Genomic DNA, 20,910 nt, shown 5'->3' on the forward strand with positions numbered 1-20,910 from the left:
ACATGCCCCATCCACGTCCATCTGGGCAGTCTCACATATTGATCGAAAGGTTCCACTCCAGTCACTTCCCTAATCCTCACGTTGGCTATCCCTCTCCAGTCCTAAACTTCAAATGCAACCAACTTTCTATCCGTCTAACCACAGATGTATAGTCTTAATTTTGAGTGTATTAACAGTAAATTTTTATCCACAGTGATTGGAGCAATTTCGCATCTTGTCCCACTTTTCTCACCCTCTCAGGTTCGCAGATCAGTGATCCATCTTTTGAAACGATCGTACCCAAATACCTCAGTCCCCCAACCATTTTCCTCATCCCATCTCTGATAACATCCGCTCACTCAGGGATTTTCTGCGCTCATAGGAATTATTTCGTTTTTTGATCGATTACCAGGAAGTCCTACTTTACATCCCTATGACTAACCGACCTCTTTCCTTTTTTTCATTTCCGCTGGACTTCTGCATCTCAATACAATGCCATCCATCAGCGTATTCGAGATCTCATAGCATTCAGTTTCTACTAGTTTCCAATTAATACCTACATTTTTCGTATCAGTGACTCTGCATTACAAATTCTATGCAACAATGGTGATTGAATCTCACCTGCGACGTACATACAATTGCACAATCACTGAAAAAGAATCGGGCATAACACTGTCAAATACTCTCCCAAATTGTACAAAACACAAACAGAGGAATTCCTTCTCGCTGCCTTGTCGCATTAAATGTCTAACAAAGAATATCTGACCGTTACATCATCTTTCTTTCCTGAAAAAGAATGTTTATCCCTCAAACAACAGGTCAACCGTTGATTCAGATCTACTTAAAATAACTTTTCGGTATAATTTCGTAACAATTGGTAGCGAAGTTATACCCTTCAAGCTATCATTCTCTCGGGGGTGTGGGTGGGGGTGTTAGGTAGTTTTATAATGATTCCATTTTCCAAAATCTGCGACTTGTTCGTCGTTTAACATCTGCTGCATCAAAGCATCTTCCCGTGGGGGCTTATAATCTTTTAACTATCTGATTGCCAGAGTAACCTCATCTCATGTTTTAATGTCTCTCCAGTATGGAACTTCCTTCGTTGGCTGAGCTTTTTCAGAAGTATTCTCTCTGATACAATGTGTATGTCACCAGGTGTCACAAGCAATGAATGCATTTGATAAAAATTAAATTATATTTTAAAAGGTATTACTATTTATGCAACATTCTCTGTAAAGCTTTGTCTTTATATCAATATATATATATATATATATATATATATATATATATATATATATATATATATATATATATATATATATATATATATATATATATATATATATATATATATATATATATACAGTATATAGAGAGAGAGAGAGAGAGAGAGAGAGAGAGAGAGAGAGAGAGAGAGAGGTAATATGGTTCTTATTAAGGATACTGTGCTTGATAAAAACGAGGCTGAATTTTTAGACTTAGTGTTTATCATCACTGTCTTGGTATGCAATCAATCGGTCCTTCGCTGTGAAATTGAGGGGAAAGTCCTTCAGGAGTTTTGACAATTTTATGGCAATTAATTAATTTATTAAACAGATAGCCAAAAGATCTTGACTGTTAAAACCTGGCACTTGTTACAGAAGCATAACAGATATGGCCACAGTAATACATATATAGTATATATATATATATATATATATATATATATATATATATATATATATATATATATATATATATATATATATATATATATATATATATATATATATATATATATATATATATATATATATATATATAATCTAAGTAAAAACCACTAGAGTCAACACGTGATGGCCATAAAATATGTTAATAACCATGAATGGAGAAATGGAAAACTTTATTTCTCGTCTAAATGAAATAAAGAGGAAAAGATATATCGTGGTTATACAAAACATGGACCTCCTATAAGGTCAGTTTCTTGATGACCTCAAGCAAGTCAGATGTAAAAAAGAGGATAACAGAGGATGGACGGAAAACAGGTTATGGCTAATCTTCAGATTTCGCCCTTCGGTCAAAGGCCGACACAGTAGGCTAACCCATGTTACTGACTTTACCTAAAGGAATATCCTGCAAACCACATCAAGTAGCCTACCTGTGCAAAGGGGCGAAATTTAGATATTACCCCTGATCTGGTTTCTGACATCCCTCTTTTATCCTCTCTTTTCTAAATCCGACTTATGTGACATCTTCAAGAAAGTAACCATATGGGAAGCCCATAATCTGTATAAATATGATGCATCTGTTATTTCTTTCACACAACGAGTCTATGTCAGTTAGAAGAAAGTACTGGTTCCAATCAAGTTTGCCATTTTCATTTCATGGTTATATATACATATATGTACACACTGACACACACACACACAGACTCTTATATATATACACACACACACACACACACACACACATATATATATATATATATATATATATATATATATATATATATATATATATATATATATATATATATATATATATATATACAAATATATATTAATATATATATATATATCAAATATATATATATATATATATATATATATATATGTATATATATATAAAATCATTAAGCTACGATGGGGAATTATCAATTCACGCTACCTCAGGGAATTATAGGGAATTTATAAGTGATAAATGGATTGGTACTGGGATCGAGACACGGCAGTACCAATCCATTTATCACTTATAATTTATCACTTTTAAATTCCCCTTCGGTGATAATTCCCCATCGGGGGATATTCCTGAGGTAGCGTGAATTTGATATTAAGCGACATTTGTAGCATCATGATTGTATATAAATCACGGTGTGATAAAAAATTTTCATATGTATATATATATACATATATATGTATATATATATATATATATATATATATATATATATATATATATATATATATATATTTATAAATATTTCTGCTGTTTGCCCTCGATGCATTTATTTGTAGTAATATTAATCAGACTGAACAAGACAGGGAAAAGTCTTTGTCCAAGCAGGGTAGTGTTAGGCCATTCAAATTTAACGTTTGACATAGCAGAACTCAGTAGCACTAGGGACTTAACCCCATAGGAAAAATTTCCACAATCAACCTTATGATAGGTGGCCTTAAGCTTTTTTTCCCTGTACTATGTCGACGAATTGTTTTGACCAAAGTTTCAAACCCTGAGGGCGTAAAGAGGCGATACCCTGTGTGCGATCCCGAGAGGTCGCAGAGAGAGATGTTAACTATTGAGGGTAGAGCACGTCAGTTCTTCCTGCTCGGACAACCCTTTGTCTCTTTGTCTATAGTCTATGTTAGTAGTGAAGTGGCAAATTCATCCCAGAACTTCCAATCATCCGTTGTATGCGCAACAACTAGTCGTCCAAGGTAAAGTCTGTGTTTTGTTCAAAACTTCGTCAATTACTAGCCCTTTTCCTGTATTTCCAGTTTCCTTGTTTCGTCCTTCTGCCACCCTAATTATTAGATTACCAAGCCACAACTTGCTTGTACAAAGTCTAGATTGAGCATAATGTATATTGTTTAGCGACATTCAACTATTCCAGTGAAGCAACTAGGAATTAGGGAAGGTTGAGCAAGACATTTCAAATTCTTTATGCAGCCTTGTGTCTCGAATCCATTGTTAGGAAGAGCCGTTGTGTTTTAATACCATATTAACGAGTAGAGATTGACTGCGTCCGAAGTTGGGCGACGTTTATCGTAATTTCCTTAGTTAACAGCATATTCTTTGTGTTGAGGTTAATTTCCCTCGACTGGCGACCTTGAGTGTTTAAACAGCTGTCTTTGAGGTTAATTTGTAGCTTCATTGACAGGTTACGTGTGTCCTTGGCACGCAGGGCCTTATAAATTACGTAAATCAAGTAATAAACTCATCAGCCAAGCCCTCACATGTAACATTGGCAAGCTTGCATAAGATCTAAGTAAATTTTAGAGAAAGAGTCTGGAGAAAAGAAAATTAATTACAATTAATTCCAAAGAGAAAAGTCAGATATTTCATTTAATTTTACTCTTCCAAACAAGGAGACAGCACAAGGCATAATAATAATAATAATAAGAATAGAATACCAGGTATAATTAAGAATTAGCATAGGTATAGGAAAAGTGTGCATTGAAGGCAGAGCAATTCATAATTTATAACATCTTAAGAAAGACCATTTTTACCGTGTTCGGATATCGTGGGTGCTATTTTCCTCGACCAAGGGACAATGCAGGGTATTGATTTCTTGTAACGAGTCAAGATGTCCAATCACGTATCCTAAAGACCGAATTTGCGAAGTTCATTTCATTTTCACAAAGTAGTAATTGCGATTCGGCAATTCCGATCGATATTGTGTTCATATAGCGGGAATCATTCGAAATACCGTGTCATTGAAAGAGTAAACGAACGGAAATAGTTAGTTTTACCATAAAATGTACCGTTCATTAACATGTATTTACGCGGGTCGGACGGCAGGGATAATTCTCTTGTTTAATTTCCGCGCGGAAAATACGTTAACACAAGACGCAAAGATCGCCTAGTATTTTCATTTTCCATCCTTAACGTAAAATCCTTTAAAGTTTGGGATATTTAGAGTAAATCTGGTTGCTTGCATTTGCTTAGTGCGTTGTGGGAGGAATTCGAGTGCTTTGTGTAGATTGACTTGGGACAAACACCCGCCATTTTGGTATTCCTCCGCCGCGCAGTTGGTTTGAAATTGTTGTGAACTAATGGGACTCGCCCGACAGTTTGGGGGACATAAGTGACTGCTCCTACGTCCGCCATTTTAAGATCTTTATTGTCACTGTTTGTGTGATAAGTCGCTTGCCTTCAGCCACTTCTTGGAACTACTTTCTTCGGCGTAGTAGATCCACCTCACAATATTTTAGCTAGACAGACTTCGGTAGATAAAACCAAGGTATAATTTAGTCAGGGAACGATAGGTCTTAGTTAGGATTAATACAAATAACAAGTTCCTATACAAATACCTGATGTAAAGAAAATCATATAAAGAAAGAACTTACAATTTTACTCCAACTCATTGTAGATGTCGTCTGGTTAAGATTGTTAAAGACAATCCTCTCATTGCGAGACGACGTACCTGCATTTCATTAACCCTGCCAATTTGTGCACTGGAAAAAAAAATTTTTTTACTTAAACTGTTCTCAAAAATTGGCTGACTGAAAATCTCTCTCTCTCTCTCATATATCCCAGTAAGCCTAATCGAGTGTGCGTTACCCTCTTCAAAGAAAGAAGGGCCGACACCGGGACAATTAATTTAATTAAACCAAATAAAAGCAACACCTCTGTCCCACAAGTAGATGAGGACAAGTTAAAGCTTAATTACAGTGATAAACTGTCGGTCACGAGTGAGGCCTGTTACCCATACCTAAGAACAGTAGCTTTTCACCCTCTGAAATAGGAAGGGGTTAGCACTGGGTACTGGGACCAGCCACTCACGAGGATCTTTAAAGAAAAGCAGCCAAATTCCCTTTATTCCACAGTGCCAATAATTTGCAGCACTGTCATCAACTGAATAAGCTTACTTCTCTCTCTCTCTCTCTCTCTCTCTCTCTCTCTCTCTCTCTCTCTCTCTCTCTCTCTCTCTCTCTCTCTCTCTCTTTCTTTTAATTTTCCTCTTTACTCTCATTCAGTTGTTACACTCTGCTGGGGTAGAGTGCATTTCCTCCCATATAGCCTAGTTGGACTCAAGTAAAGGGTTCCTAGGAACACATTGGCACCATAGTGCCACCAGTCAAGCAACTAGAAAAATAAATAAAACCAAACAAAAGGGAACACAGAAGAGAAAGTCTTCCTGGTACCTAACCTGCACCAGTGCCTAAGGATACTGAGTGCCACCAGTGTGACCTTTACATGGCACACCCAACCATAGTGCCACCTTTTGAAAGGTGCCACGTCACTGAAGGGACACTTCCTCGCTGCCCAAGTACGCCCAGTCGACCCGTTTAGACGCCCTTCCCCAACAGAACCATGGCAGCAGAGACTTATAAAGCCTTCCTGGATCTGCGAATGGCGGCTTGTCTCACAGGCTCGGAACTTACCACCTGGGTCAAGGAGCAAGTGGACGACTTGGCCAAGCGGGAGAAGGAAGAAAGACTCGAACGGCGGAATTACGAAACTGAACAGAGGAAGTATGAAGCCGAACAGAGGAAGTATAAAGAAGAACAGAGGGCGTATGAAGCCGAGCAGAGACAGCTAGAAGAAGACAGAGAAGAAAGGAGACGACAGCATGAGTTAGCCTGCAAGGTAAGTGAGCTAGCCATCAAGGAGAAGGAGCTCGAGCTGAAAAGAGAGAAAAATGGAGAATGCCGAAGCTATGGCTAGACAGCAAGCCTCCAGCCCTACACCTGCTGCACCAACTGCTCCAATTTCGAGCATTAATTCCCTCGTCCCCAAGTGGACTGAGGACGAGCCAGAAGCATGACTGGAGGAAATTAAGGCTCTCTTCGATAACTACAGCACCACAGAGATGGAGAGAGCCTTAATACTAGCCAAGCATATGGAGGAAAAAGCCAAGGCAGCACTTCGCTCACTGGAGAAGAGCCAGAGAGGCAACATGGTGGAAGTTCGTAGAGTCGTTACAAAGGCCTACAAAATAACCACAGAGAAATGGAGACAGCGGTTCCGAGGTCTTGCCAAGGAGGTCGGCTGGTCCTGGACCGAATGGGCCTGTCACAAGACCCAGTCTGGTACCCGCTGGTTCAACTCCTTGGCCTGCACGACGTTTGAGGATCTTTTCAATCGGACCATGCTAGAAGACCTGTACCAATGTGTGCCTGGGCCCCTTGCTGTATATCTTAACGATAAGCAGCCCACCACACTTATGGAAGCCTGCCGCATGGCCGATTCGTGGGAAACTTTTAATCAGTCTCACAGCACCTCTCAGAAGCGCATCGTTCCGCCGGCCTACCTCTCGAACTCCACTCGCCCGAAGAATGGACTGCCGAGCAAGCCTACGTGCACCCACTGTAAGAAGGTGGGGCACACTGAAGCTGAGTGCCGATTTAAACTAGGCACTAATAAGCAGCCTACTACCACCAGCCAGAACTCCTCTCCCGATTCATCCGCTCAGCCCTCTCCTCCAACAGTTACTGCAGGCCACAGAGCCTATCCAAGAGGCCAGTGCAAATCCTGTGGTGCTGCCAGCCACTACAATGCTGGATCTCCGGCCTGTCCACATCATGTCCCCACCACAAAATTCGTCAACCTCATTAGCACCTAATTTCTGCGGCCAGTCCGCACAAGATCCTTTACCCGGAGAGATTGGAAACCCAGTCCATCTCGGTGGCCCCTCTTCAGAGCACTACCCTGCCCGTGACCCTTCCAGTCACAGTGACACTGCGGCAGACATTAGCCTGATCGCCCAAGTGCCAGCCGGTGCCATGGTTGACGAAAAACCTGGTGGGAAATGAAGTGGATAGAGGGCCACACCATTACCGTTCCCATGGTCCAGCTCCAGGTTATGACACCTTGGGGCATGCTACCCCACCGCCTTGGCGTGGTGGGTGGAATTCGGCCCAGAGTGGACTTCCTGTTGGGTCGGGATCTTCTCTGGGGAAGCCCGTTACCAATGCCACTTCGCAGCCGATAAGGACAAAACCCCACCTTCCGCCCACCGAAGTGGTCAGCGGAAGGGGCACACACCGAACCATTCTAGGCCTAGCCCTCTCCAGCCGCAAAGGGCTGGCCCACAAAGAGGTCCTCCCTCTTCCCGAAGAGATATTCAGGAGGAGCAGTACCGCTGCAGGACGTGCAAGCGGACAGGCCACTCCACAAATTGGGAGGGCTGCCCAAGTAAGCAACGCCCAGCGGACGCCCCCGAACAAGACTCTCGGAGAGGCTACGATCTCCTGCTGGGGCAGGAATCTCTGCCGCAGCCAAGTTCAAGTCGTCCTCAAGGTATGATACCTCCGGACCCCTTGTCAGGCATGCCTGACCATCTACTGCTGCCAGTGCCACTTGCAAGCACTGAGCAGTGCCATGCTCCGTCCAGCACGGACATTGAGCCGTCAATTGAAAAGGACCCTATGCCGGGCCTAAATCATGAGGCGGATCCTCCTCCGGGAGAGTTAGGATTCCCCACACCTTTGATCATCGCAACCGGAGAGCCTCCAGCACCCGACACTTCTTCTTCACCAAATCTGGCCCCAGCAGATGAACCCCTGGAGGATCAAATTGTTACACCTTCTCTGGGAGACCAGGAACTGGCCTCCTCGGACGCAGAAGTCAAGATCGCTCTTGCTCTGGTTGTCGCAGCAGCCGGAGTAGGGAGCCCTCTTGTAGCTTATGAAATTGCCCCTGACTTCACGCCCACTAGCCCGTCTGGCCTGTCCCCAGAGTCAGTGCCCTCATCACCTCCTAGGCCTGATACTGATAGGCCTTGGAGGAACCCAAAGAAGAAGAAGGTGCGGAAGAGAGCCCAGTAGTTGCCGAGCCATAAGCTCATCCTGGCACTAGTGCCCCCTTGGCACAATGCCCTACCACCATAGAGTGATCCTGGCTCCTTGCCCAGAGGAGGTAGCCAGTGTGATCTCTTTTCTCATACATAGCCTAGACCACCTTAAGTACGGTCATCAAATTAGTAGCCTTGTTCCTTCCACCTACCACCGAGCCACAGTAATCACGTGAGTAGTGTAACTAACTTTAGATAATAATTAACTGGTAATTACTAATTGTATTAAACACAAAAACCTTTGTAATTTAGTTAGAACATCATCTCTTATGATGGTGCTACTGTCGGGTTAGGTTAGATTAGGCTAGGGAATACAATAGAATGTACCACTAGGCTAGGTCTAAAACATCACGATTATAGGAGGTAGCATATAATAACTGTAAGCACCTTTTAGTACTGTTAGAATTAGGTAAAGTAATGATTGTAGTTCATATCCTATCTAGGGTTAGGTAGTTCTGTAGCTAGGTAGGCTACACAGGACAAATCTACTCAGGGCAGAAGAGCAATATAATAGAGGCGAACAGCTTGCTTAGTACAGACCTTCACGCCCGAAAAGGGAGTGAAGGCCCTCTTAAAAGGGGGAGCTTTTATAAATATTTCTGCTGTTTGCCCTCGATGCATTTTTTTTCATAGTAATATTAAACAGACTGAACCAGACAGGGAAAAGTCTTTGTCCAAGCAGGGTAATGTCAGGCCATTCAAATTTAACGTTTGACATAGCAGAACTCAGTAGCACTAGGGACTTAACACCATTGGAAAAATTTCCACAATCAACCTTATGAAAGGTGGCCTTAAGCTTTTTTTCCTTGTACTATGTCGAGGAATTGTTCTGACCAAAGTTTCAGACCCTGAGGGCGTAAAGAGGCGATACCCCGTGTGCGATCCCGAGAGGTCGCAGAGAGAGATTTTAACTATCGAGGGTAGAGCACATCAGTTCTTCCTGCTTGGACAACCCTTTGTCTCTTTGTCTATAGTCTATGTTAGTAGTGAAGTGGCAAATTCATCCCAGAACTTGCGATCGTCCATTTTATGTGCAACTACTAGTCGTCCAAGGTAAAGTCTGTGTTTTGTTCAAAACTTCGTCAACTACTAGCCCCTTTTCTTGTATTTCCAGTTTCCTTGTTTCGTCCTTCCGCCACCCTAATTATTAGATTACCAAGCCACAACTTGCTTGTACGAAGTCTAGATTAAGCATAATGTATATTGTTTAGCGACATTCAACTACTCCAGTGAAGTAACTAGGAATTAGGGAAGGTTGAGCAAGATATTTCAAATTCTTTATGCAGCCTTGTGTCTCAAATCCATTGTTCGGAAGAGCCGTTGTGTTTTAATGCCATATTAACAAGTAGAGATTGACTGCGTCCAAAGTCGGGCGACGTTTATCGTAATTTCCTTCGTTAACGGCATATTCTTTGTGTTGAGGTTAATTTCCCTCGACTGGCGACCTTGAGTGTTTAAACAGCTGTCTTTGAGGTTAATTTGTAGCTTCATTGACAGGTTACGTGTGTCCTTGGCACGCAGGGCCTTATAAATTACATAAATCAAGTAATAAAACCATCAGCCAAGCCCTCACACATAACAATATATATATATATAGTGTGAGTCTGTGTGCGTGTGTGTCTGTGCTTTGTTCCATATGAATGTTGAATCATACCAAAGTGTTGTGTGGTTAGGTGGTGATAATACTCAAAAAGATTTAGGACTGAAGGAGTCCACATTAAGAGCTAATCCAAGCATCACATTGCAGAGGGCTGGAGCAACATTTAAATCTGAGGTGTCACTCATTCTCAAGTTGGAATAAAGGTGACAATAAACAACTTGCAGAAAGGCGATCAAGTTGGTGTAACTAGACTCACTTTGTCACATGACGTCAAACGTGACTCCCGTCCCATATTAGTTTTCTGCAAAAGAAAACTACTGAGATGGCTGCTTGTCTGTCTGCCCACACTTTTTCTGTCCGCCCTCAGATCTTGAAAACTATTGAGGCTAAAGGGCTGCAAATTGGTATGTTGATCATCCACCCTCCAATCATCAAACATACCAAATTGCAACCCTCTAGCCTCAGTAGTTTTTATTTTATTTAAGGTTATTGTTAGCCATTGTGCATCTGACAGCGCTTTCTGGAGCCGTCGCGACGCACCTTCATTTAAAAGCATCTGGGGAGCAACTGAGCGTTGACAAGTTTCATACAGCATTACGCGCTGTACAGAAAAATCGACTGCGCCGAAGAAACTTCGGCGCATTTTTTACTTGTTTTTACTGGTCTCAGAATCTCGGACGAATCTCACATTAAGTACAGTACTAGGTTGATTTGAGAGCAGCTCTGAAAGCTTCTAGTCTTCTAACTGGAAGATATTTTTGACTCTGTAATCATTTCTTAGAAAAATAACGAACTAAAATTATTGCTTAATGCTGAATCAGCAGTAGTAATAGTAGTAGTAGTGGTCATCATAGGTAAACTTTCTATACAGAACAAGCTTGTCATGCGGTGTGTAGAGAAGAATTCTTGAAGATCAGTTGCAATGGCTTTATGCCTGCAGTGTTTAAAGCACGAAGTTGTATAAAAATATAAGTTTATTTAACACACTTAAGCAATGGCGTGTCCCAGGAGGCAATGATAACCTCTGGCCGATCGTACTCGTTGTAGTGATAGACAGGGATAGTCCTTTGATCAGCTCCTCTCTTGAAGCAACAACAAAATAGTATATACAGTATGCTGAACTGAAAGCACTGTATTCTTTCTATCTGGAGAATTGAGACTTGTCTTGCTTCGCTCTTATCTTGTCTTGTCTTGCTTTGCCTGGTCTTGTCTTGTGCTTTGCCAAGGACGGGATGCTACTTAGATGATCGCCTCCAGCTCTGGAAAGTCCTGCCATACACACACTCACGCCCACGGGTAATAAACATTGCATAAACTCGTTGAATCGACCAGGAACTATCTTACACAGATTATGTAAAACTTCTACGAAAATCGTATTGGCATGCTTTCAAATATAAACTAATTATACGGGAATATCCCCTACCATCTTACTAAACATTTATACAAATTAACGTATTTAACTAAAGTTCCAGAACATTGCAGTAAATGAAAGATTCCATCTGCTCTTGAAACTGCAACATAGAAACGGTTCTGGTGGAACTTCACGAAAGAAAATCCTCCATCACATAGTTTATGCTTTGACAAAGCTAAACCGCCATTTATATGCCTGTCTTACCTCTTGGAAACATAACACCCATAAATAAATAAATAACAAAGAAAATTAGATTGAATTAAATTAAAGAAAATTCAATTCAATTCTATTCAGTTCAGTCTAATGCCACTGGAACAGATGAATGATAGTCAGTTAGAAATAATAAAAACTAAAACAAATAGCAAAGAAAAAGAAACGCAGGTTCATGCATAAACACAAGGAAACTCGAACAGAACAAGTAAGGCCACGGTATAGCCTACTAACTACTAAGGGTTTATAGCCGATGAAACACGGTCTTTCGGCACACCTTTTTGTCAAAGCATTGGATAAAGGTGAAAGTTGGCAAGTGTATATTTTATAACCCCACCTAATATTTGCAAGTATTATTTAGTACCTAAATTCGATAGTTTTGATATTTATAGAGTAAAATGAAGTCGCCGGAACCGAGAAAATCTTAGACATGGATCCTAAAACAATTCGTGACGTAAAAGAAATATGACGTCATGAGGCTCTGCCCATCCAGTGACCCACCAGGTAGGCGGCGAATGGATATGCTTACGCGTACACAGCCTAGTAGGCTTTGGCAAATTCGGTAATGGACAGCAGGATATAGAATTGTTCCCGTGGTTGCAAGACTGCATTTGTGCTACGGCTTGCCACTTTGTATACAAGCGAGAAGATCCGTGGCAAGTTGACTACACCGTGAATAGGTAATTATTTCTATAGTGGGTAACGGTTACTTGGCCACCCCAGAAGTGTGGGCAGGACCTGTTAGACAATCATAGACAATATCCATGAGAGCGTGGAACCAGTCATCATGGACATCATCGCTAGCGACGATGAGAACAGGGATGATGACTTCCTCGAGTCGAGAGTGACGGTGAAGACATTTTGTAAGTAAATTATGCACAGTGTTAGACGTGTTATTTGTACATCCAAAATATATTAAAACACAATGATTATGACTATGTTTCTCATTCAAACTGATTTCAATATATTTTCCTTTCCATTCATATCAAATTAAAGCGTGCTACATTTGATTGATATTAAGTAGGTAAATAATAGTTCGTCCTCAAGATCTTGACTCCTACCATTACCTTTTATTCTCAGCGAGTATACGAGCGCTGTTTAGGGTGCTGTATGATATGAATAAAAAAAAAATAGCAATGGGTTACACTAACTGAAGTTAAACAATGGCGTTGACCTTTACATCTCTAACAATTGAGGGAAATGAGGAATCACTGCTTTTCATTTGAATTCTACTTCTAGTGACCGCTCCTGACTTGCTGCAAATAGAAGGTAATAGTGTCGAAACCTGAGGTAAAACAAAACGGATTGTCTTTTTGTATTCCCACCCTAAATAGATGTAGATTTAACAAATGAGCTATAGACTGGTTCATTATGTGGATGAATTACATGCACTGAATTATTTCTAAAAGAGAAACTACGAATACCAAGAAAATGGAAGAATTCCAAGCTAACAACTTTGTCCCAACAACTGCTGTGGAAGTTGCGATGAAAACTCCACATAATAATAATAATAATAATAATAATAATAATACTAATGATGATAATAATAATGATAATACAATATTGAGAATGATAATGCTATCAAGGGGACGATAACAAATCCCCAGCTCGCCATCATCGATATCGCTGAAGCCTAGGATGGGTACTAACAAGGCCAAGAGAAACAAGGTCTACCCAATAGGACGGAGTCGTCTCCCACCTGGGGTAACTACGTAGGCGATGACGTATCTTTGAGGTACCTGCTCGTTACGGCAATTCACCTGCTGATGCAATAAGGAGGTAGACAAAGTTCCGCCTACATGGGGGATTTGGGGGGAAGTGAGCAGACCTCCTCTTTCTCTTGGCCTTGGGTACTAATATCAATTAGTGAATATGTCATTGGCAAGTGGGTAGAGCCACAGTAAAGAGACGTTTTCCCCATATGTAAACTTCTCTTCACTGTGGGTGGACCTCATGACGTCATAGGTTAACGTCACTATTGTATTCAAACCCTCACCTGCGATTTTGATGGCTCTGACATAGGAAACGCACATTTACTTTGATAAGTGCCAGAACTATTGAACTTAGGTACTGAATAATACTTACAGAAATTGGGTAGGATTATAAAATATACACTTGCCAACTTTCACCTTTATCCGATGCTTTGACAAAATGGAGTTGCCGAAAAACCGTGTTTCATCAGCTCTGAATCCTTAGTAGGGTCTGAGAACCTGTTATATTGTATTGTCAGCACCTGACACCCGAGAGGACCCAGCTCCCACATAACTGAAAGAAAGGATGTAACGGTAGCCTATAGTTTATGACATTCAAACGTTTGTTGGGTTTGACTGATTCAACTTCAATACACTATTTTCCAGATAACCGTGTTACTCTGATATTGTTCGGAAATAGTAAAAAATTATTTCTGAAAATAATGGAAAAATCGCGAAACTATTTTTTGTAAAACTATGTCCCTAACCCCTTGAATGTTTAACGAAAACTGTTAATTTCATGTGACATTAAAATATAGTCGTAACGATGTTGGCTGTCACTTCATGGTTTACTAGTAATTTAAGGATGAAAGTTTCATAAAAAGACAACTAATTCTTAGAAAAAATTGGGAAGTAATTCTTGTTTCCTATGATTCCTCTAAGAATATATGAAGGGACTCATGGACAACCAGCTTGTTTTATATGGAATTTCAAGTGGAAACGTTTTCATAAGGACTGTTCTGTCCTTTTATCTGCTTCACTGGTTAAAATTCATCACTTCATTGTTTGCTTGGTAGTCTTTTGACAGTGTGTGGTTGTGCGTATATTTCAAGACTGCTTCGAATGAACATCAAGCAAAATAAGAAAAGTGAATGTGTGTGAGTGTATACATTAAAAAAAAAAAAAAAAGAGTACCTGAAGACTTTTTGTTCTTTACCATGAGCAGGAATGGAGTGAATTTAAGTGTTTCCCCTGTTGGCTTGACAGGCAATTGGGTCACAGTAAAGAATCCGAAAGAGGCAGAACTGAACTCACAATGAAGGATTGCGGCAGATAACGAGAGAACAGTCACATGCTTAACTCTCTTTGTTTGTCTACCTATCTGTTTATTCAATGTATGTTTCTCTATCGGTCTTATGAAATGCGTTTTCATCTGTCTGGCTATCTATCTGTCTGTCTGCCTCTCTGTCTATCTATCTATCTAGCTACCTAACTAGATTTTTTCACCTCGATCTGTTTTCTAATTAGACCTATTTGAAAGATAATAGATTAGCAGTTGATTATTATTGCTTATCATAATTAGAAATGTGATGTACTCCGTAGTCTTTTTTAATGCATCATTTAATTTCAAGGAAAGAGCCACTGTTAATAAGGAAAACACTACACCAGTCTGCTATCGGTGCGTTTTGAACGCTCTCGCGTAGACGTTTTTCTGAACATTTCAACCGAAGTAAACACGGGGTTTCAACTGCACATGCATCCAGCGACCTTTTACAGCCCGTTTTATATGATTAATATCCAACGCTACGTGAACAGTTTCTGTTGTCTGCATGATAAATGGTACGAGACAGTTGCCAACCTACCACTTGATATTAAAATTCATCGATGATATTCACAGCTTTATAGAAAGCGTTTTTATTGTAACAAATAAGTATGAGAATATGGGAATTTTACAGCGTTTTGAGAAATTTTCATAAAGATTTATGGCAAATTTTACAGTAAGTTTTACAGCAAGCCACCTAGTATAGGTCTGATTCAGTATTTCAGTGACATCTTTGTGGTGGCTGATGGTTCGTGGGCTACTCGCTGCTTGGAAATTATTTTCCTAAACAAACCAATCATTGACTTTTACGCAAACAAAACTGGCTTCCTTCTTTCCTAAACAAAATAATGAGTACAAGAAAAATAACGTACAGAAGACTGATATTGGTAAGAGTGAAAATGGACAAACTTGTGTTTAGGCTGCTTCTAGTCCAGATGTTCAAACTGGATCTCTGGGCAGTTTACAAAAGATCGCCTATAAATCTAAAGGAACTAGCTGAATGTGCTTCTCAACTAAAGCAATAAATCTGCAAAAAAAACGGGCATGTTCTGAGCACCAAGCAGGTGTTCAGCTCATTTCAAACAGTTTCAGCGATGAGGCAGAATTACGAAGCACCTTGTTTTCATTTTAGAAAACCTATGAAAAATGAAGCAAGATCTGGAAGTGATAGAAAAGCCCATGAAGATTGCTGGAAAAAAGCCGTCTTCAAAACAGTTTCTATTGGATTTAGATCCAATGTATGACATGTTGCATGAGCTTGGTCTACAGTGTCTACTGAAAAGCACTACTTCAGTTGTGTATGCACATAAACTAATCAAACGGAGAATAAGGTCACCCGTGTGGACTGAAAGAGAAACTTGGCACGAAAGCTTTAGAAGCTCAAAATGCAGTTGAAAGGGGAAGTTTAAAGAAACTACCATAACAAGGAAAAAAAAAACAAATGTCTTACTAGTCTTGTGGAAACTTTACAGCAACGTATGTTTAAGACATCCTGAAAACTTTTCACACTACCTCTGAACCACTGACTGTATAAATCACTGCTAAATGAAATGCGTATGCTTGGAAAAGGCTACTGGCCTGATGAAATACCACCTAATTAAGGAGAAGAAGAAATACCCTCCCTTTGCAAGATGTCCAGACTTTCTTCTTTCTCTGTATTAAATGCATTTAGAGACTAGTTATTCCTATCATTAGTGCTAAATGAGAAACGGGATTCAGTCACATGAACTTTATAATAATAACAACATGCTCAAGAATTCTCATAAATCATGTACCAGCTCTTACGTTTAATAAGCTGCAAGGACCTCCACCAGTCCTGCGGAATCCTAAGCCATATGTCTTATCATAGCTGCAGTGCCACAAATCAGCAACTGACACAACGGCAAGAGTTGCTTCAGAACTCCGAAAACAGATCACGCCTGATCTTTTGTGGAAATGACTGAAACTTTTCACTGGTTGTGTTCAACTTCATAAAGGAATAAAAATTTCTATGGCTTTTTTATGCATTCCCTTGATAATTATATTTATGATAACTAGTGAGTGAAAATACAAAGTATTTAGTCTTCATGTGACATAGGTTATATGGACGTAAGATTGGGAATATTTTGGTTTTGTCAGGCTCACCAGTGCTCCAGCACCTATAGAATTTTCTTACGTTTAAGATGTATGAGTGCTTGTATGAATCCACTTTCCTTGTTATGTGAACTTTTTTAATTATTCCGGTCCATCACAAGGCTATCTGGTGCTAATTGTCTTAAGAGCAACTGTAGAATTTGCAGAAAAGAAAAAAAAAAGCTTCATCGACCTTTTCATATTTATTAATGATAAGAAATTAGGTATAAGTTATGGACTTTCTTAAAATACATTTCTAACTAATAACCTGAAAATAAAAATAGCTCGGGGTACCTTTGAAAATTCACTGGTGTACAAATTTTACGTTTATCAAATATAAATTGAGTTACCGTTAAAGAGTTAAGAAAGAAAATTTATCACTCGGGAAGTAGAAAACGGTAGTGTTTGAAATTTGGTAAACATATACAAAAAGACATTATTTTTCTTTCAGGGAATGATTGATAAAATTTATCAGTCTTTGTAAACTGGACTTGCAACGAATAGGGGTAGAACTATATAGTAGCTCCGCGGCGGCGACTGCCTTTTAACTTAACTTTTTCTACAGTTTTTTGGTTGCTAATTATGAATTTATCTTTAATTTTTGGAGCTCGAGTGTAATTAACCTGTAATTAAACCCTGAAGTCCATCCAACAATGGGGTTTCCATACGCGACCTTCAAAAGACAGAGCATGGGTACGTCTGTTTCGAACGGTTCATATCCCGTCCGGCAAGTGCAATAACTTGTTAAAGTATGGGTAACCCCGCCCCCGGGCCAGTACTAAACACGGCGAACGGACATTCCATTTGGCCGACAACAAACAGATGCACCGCCAGTATCAGAACCCCTAAAAGTGTAGAAAAAAAACAGTTGGAAAGGTAAAAACAGGTGCGGAGCTAATATATAGAATTACCCGAATCGGGTCATATACGTACGCTGCTTTAAACTCAGTTATACTATTAACATGAATAGAGTTCAAAATATCTTTTATAGCATCTAAGCTCTCTACAATGAAGATAATCATAAACTACATTCAGTCCGGGGATATTGTGAAAAAATTGGATCCGTTTTTCTCAACAATCCTTCACAACGTTCAGGATAAGCGAGGGGGTGGGTAAAAAGGCGGGAGAGTTCATGGTTCACATTTTTTTTTCTGTAAATATGTTCTAGTATTATTTGTGTCCAGCCAGTTGCCTGTATCAGAAGTATCGGAGAGGCTCCTTTTTAAATAATTAAAGTACATTCTTTGGTAAATTAACCTATGTAGAAATTTTGAAAGGGAGGTTAGACATGCAGAGCGGCGACAGGCGTCTTTCTCGAGGGCATATCATGGAGGTAGCTGAGCACTCTCCAAGTCGTCACCTCCCCAGCCAAATTCTTCATTTCATAGTCCAGGGCCGGTTCCTATAGTATGCTAAATTAATCCCTTTACATTTCTGCCATCCGAGGCTTGATGTAGCTAATATTTAGTTAAAGCATAGCCTGATTATTCCGAAGTAAGTTTTGTATAAAATTGTAAGTTCCAGAAGCCATATTTTTTTAGTTTTGTGTAACTTTTTCAGAGTTGTTTTGTAACCGACCACGTGGTCCTTGTGCATTAATGTATGTTAAATTTAATTAGTCTATTTTTTTAAATAAAATTGTAAAACCCTGCCTGATCTTGATGGACCTTAGCTTCCATGTTTGCTGGTAGTGCCCTTCAGGCCTGATAATCCTAGTCCCATACCATCCGGGACCTAGAACCCTCCCAGTCATGGGGAAAAATTCGCGATGGTCAGTGTATCAGCAAGCATCAGGAACATCCACCAAGTGACGGTTTTTCGAGCTGGCTGAGGGAAGTGGCGAGAGTGACAGGGCCATAATAGAAGTTCAGAGTACAGCGATCATTGTTTTTCGCAACGCTGAATTTTGTGACTTGAAGCAACATCGTGAACTGTTGGAAACGCACGCTACGGCGGCGTACCAGAATCTGATCAATCGCATTAAAGCAGATGAGCAAATGTTGAGAAACTTCTATTTGACTAGTACTGGAAAGTTGGAATCAAGCTCTGAATTGTCAATTCAAGTGCTCGATGGAGCGAATAATGTAAATGCCCTTCTCCTTACCAGAATCGAATTTCTTGCTAGCATGTCGCAGCAACGGACTAGATTGCCGAAGCTGAAAGAGCGTCCTTCACCTGTTCAGTGGTGAGATAGCAAGTACGCTACCTTTAGAGAATTGTTTGATGTTCACATTAACAGACTTACTAATTTAGATAACGTAATTAAGTTTACATATTTGCTTGGTGCCCGCGAGAAAGAACCGCTTAGAGTAGTCACGGGTTTAAGTGTGACGGCTGCTAACTACTACGTTGCATTAGGGTTGTTGGAATGTTACTATGGTAATCAGCAGCAAACATTAGTTGTTTTGCATCGGCGACTCGCCAATATCTTTGTTCCCAAATTCAAGCGTGTGGATTTGAAAAATTTTTGCATGGAGTTGACAGTGTTGTTAGAGCAAATTAAACGCTCGAGTACAATAGATGTGGGGCACGGAATGGTCATGAGTTTGATTAATCAGAAGCTCTCTCAAGGCGATGTATATCGTAAAGTTGTGGATTACTTGAGAAAGTGTGATTACACTTTAGATGAGTTTTTTGAGGCACTTGATTTCTTCATTAGGAGTTTGGAGGACGATGCGCTGTAAAAGGGAGAGGATGAGTCTGTAAGACCTAGGACAGTTGCATTTCAAACCCCTCGTACTAGAACGTGTCCATTTTGCCAAGGTGAGCATTTGGCCAGCGATTGTACCAATCACACCACCGTTGAAGACCGAAGGTGGTAATTAATGCATTTCCGTACGTGCTTTAAATGTCTAGGCAGAATTGTAAACTGTGTAATGGTAGACATCATAACTTGATTTGCAGTAATAATGCTTTCAAGCCTTAGTCAAATTCAACTACCGGGCAGTTCAGCAATGTAACCTTACTGAGTCAGTCATGTCACATCTAAGGGGGCCCCATTCACGCAACACTTGCAGGTCTCTGGTTGGGGGCGGAGCTTCAGTGGCCGGACGACCGAATCCGTACCCATACATTACGCAGGTGGCCTGAGTGAAATCAGGTTATGTAGCTTATGTGAAACTTAAGCAGCCGAGGAGGAGGAAAAGGGTTTGGATAAAGGAATGGTTATAAAAAAGAGAAGTACTTTTACGCACAAACCTGTTGTCACATTTAGTATGGGAGCCTCATGATTTCTTCATCTATCTACGAATGGATGACTACATTTCGCAAGCTTCTAGACCTTGTGGCACCACACACAGAGGAAAGACACATGCATGAGATCTGCTATATCACCAAGGGATAGACTTGATGCAACTCAACGGTATTTAGCAACAGGAAGGCCTTACGAAGACCTGAAATTCAGTGTAGCAGTATCACCACAAGCTTTGGGACGCATATTTCCAGAAACTTGCGCAGTTATATGTAAGGTTAAGGAAAGAATATATGAAGGTAAGTGTAATGGAGTAGTATACTATTATAAATAAGTGTAAATAAATATTAAGTAAGTATAATTTTAGTTCCAAATTACTGTTGTTAATTCTAGTTCATAAAACCAGTACTATTATTGTCTAAGAGAAACTTTACCTAACTCTAGGGCAGTGTTTCTCAAACCTTTTTACCTGAGGGCGCACCTACGAAAAACCAAAACTTTTGGGGCGCATCTTTGATTTTAATATGGAAAAATTAGTCATGAAATTTGAAAATAAGAAAATGATAAAGACGTACCTGAAATAACCATTTATTTTTTAAGATATTTTTCATTTAAGAGTCTTAATGTGAAACGTGCTTGATGAGATTTCGCAGTTTTCTGAATTTTTGGCCTTATATGTGATAAATATGCTCTCATCTCTTCATCAATGCATTTAGTATTTGATCTATTTTTACATTTAACGTTGGTAGAGAAAATCCTTGTTCACAGAGAGACGATGTGGACAACTGCAGTAAAACAGTCAAAGCTTTCCTAGCTATTGAAGGAGATTCTTCTTTGACTGAAATCCAGAACTGACCGATGGGCACCTCCTTCTGCTTGATCTTTAAGCCACGATCAGTAGA

The 20,910-nt window shown here is 40.0% G+C and overlaps 1 protein-coding gene across 1 annotated transcript; it reads left to right on the plus strand.

Moving 5' to 3' along the window:
• The first annotated feature begins 5,991 nt into the window (after nt 1–5,991).
• Nucleotides 5,992–8,447, plus strand: LOC136833080 (protein enabled homolog). The gene is made up of 3 exons (XM_067094725.1): nt 5,992–6,267; nt 7,110–7,353; nt 7,948–8,447. The coding sequence occupies exons 1-3, from the start codon at nt 5,992–5,994 to the stop codon at nt 8,445–8,447; spliced, it is 1,020 nt and encodes a 339-aa protein (XP_066950826.1).
• The last annotated feature ends 12,463 nt before the right edge of the window (nt 8,448–20,910 follow it).

This window comes from Macrobrachium rosenbergii, chromosome 51 (genome assembly GCF_040412425.1).
Source record: "Macrobrachium rosenbergii isolate ZJJX-2024 chromosome 51, ASM4041242v1, whole genome shotgun sequence".
NCBI lineage: Eukaryota > Metazoa > Arthropoda > Malacostraca > Decapoda > Palaemonidae > Macrobrachium > Macrobrachium rosenbergii.

Bases quoted from the DNA above. Each gene is read 5' to 3' on its own strand.
- LOC136833080 (XM_067094725.1), top strand. From the start codon at position 5,992: ATGGCAGCAGAGACTTATAAAGCCTTCCTGGATCTGCGAATGGCGGCT. The intron at 6,268-7,109 runs GTAAGTGAGCTA...CTCCTCCAACAG, and splicing joins AGCATGAGTTAGCCTGCAAG to TTACTGCAGGCCACAGAGCC. The intron at 7,354-7,947 runs GTGACACTGCGG...ACCCCTTGTCAG, and splicing joins CCGTGACCCTTCCAGTCACA to GCATGCCTGACCATCTACTG.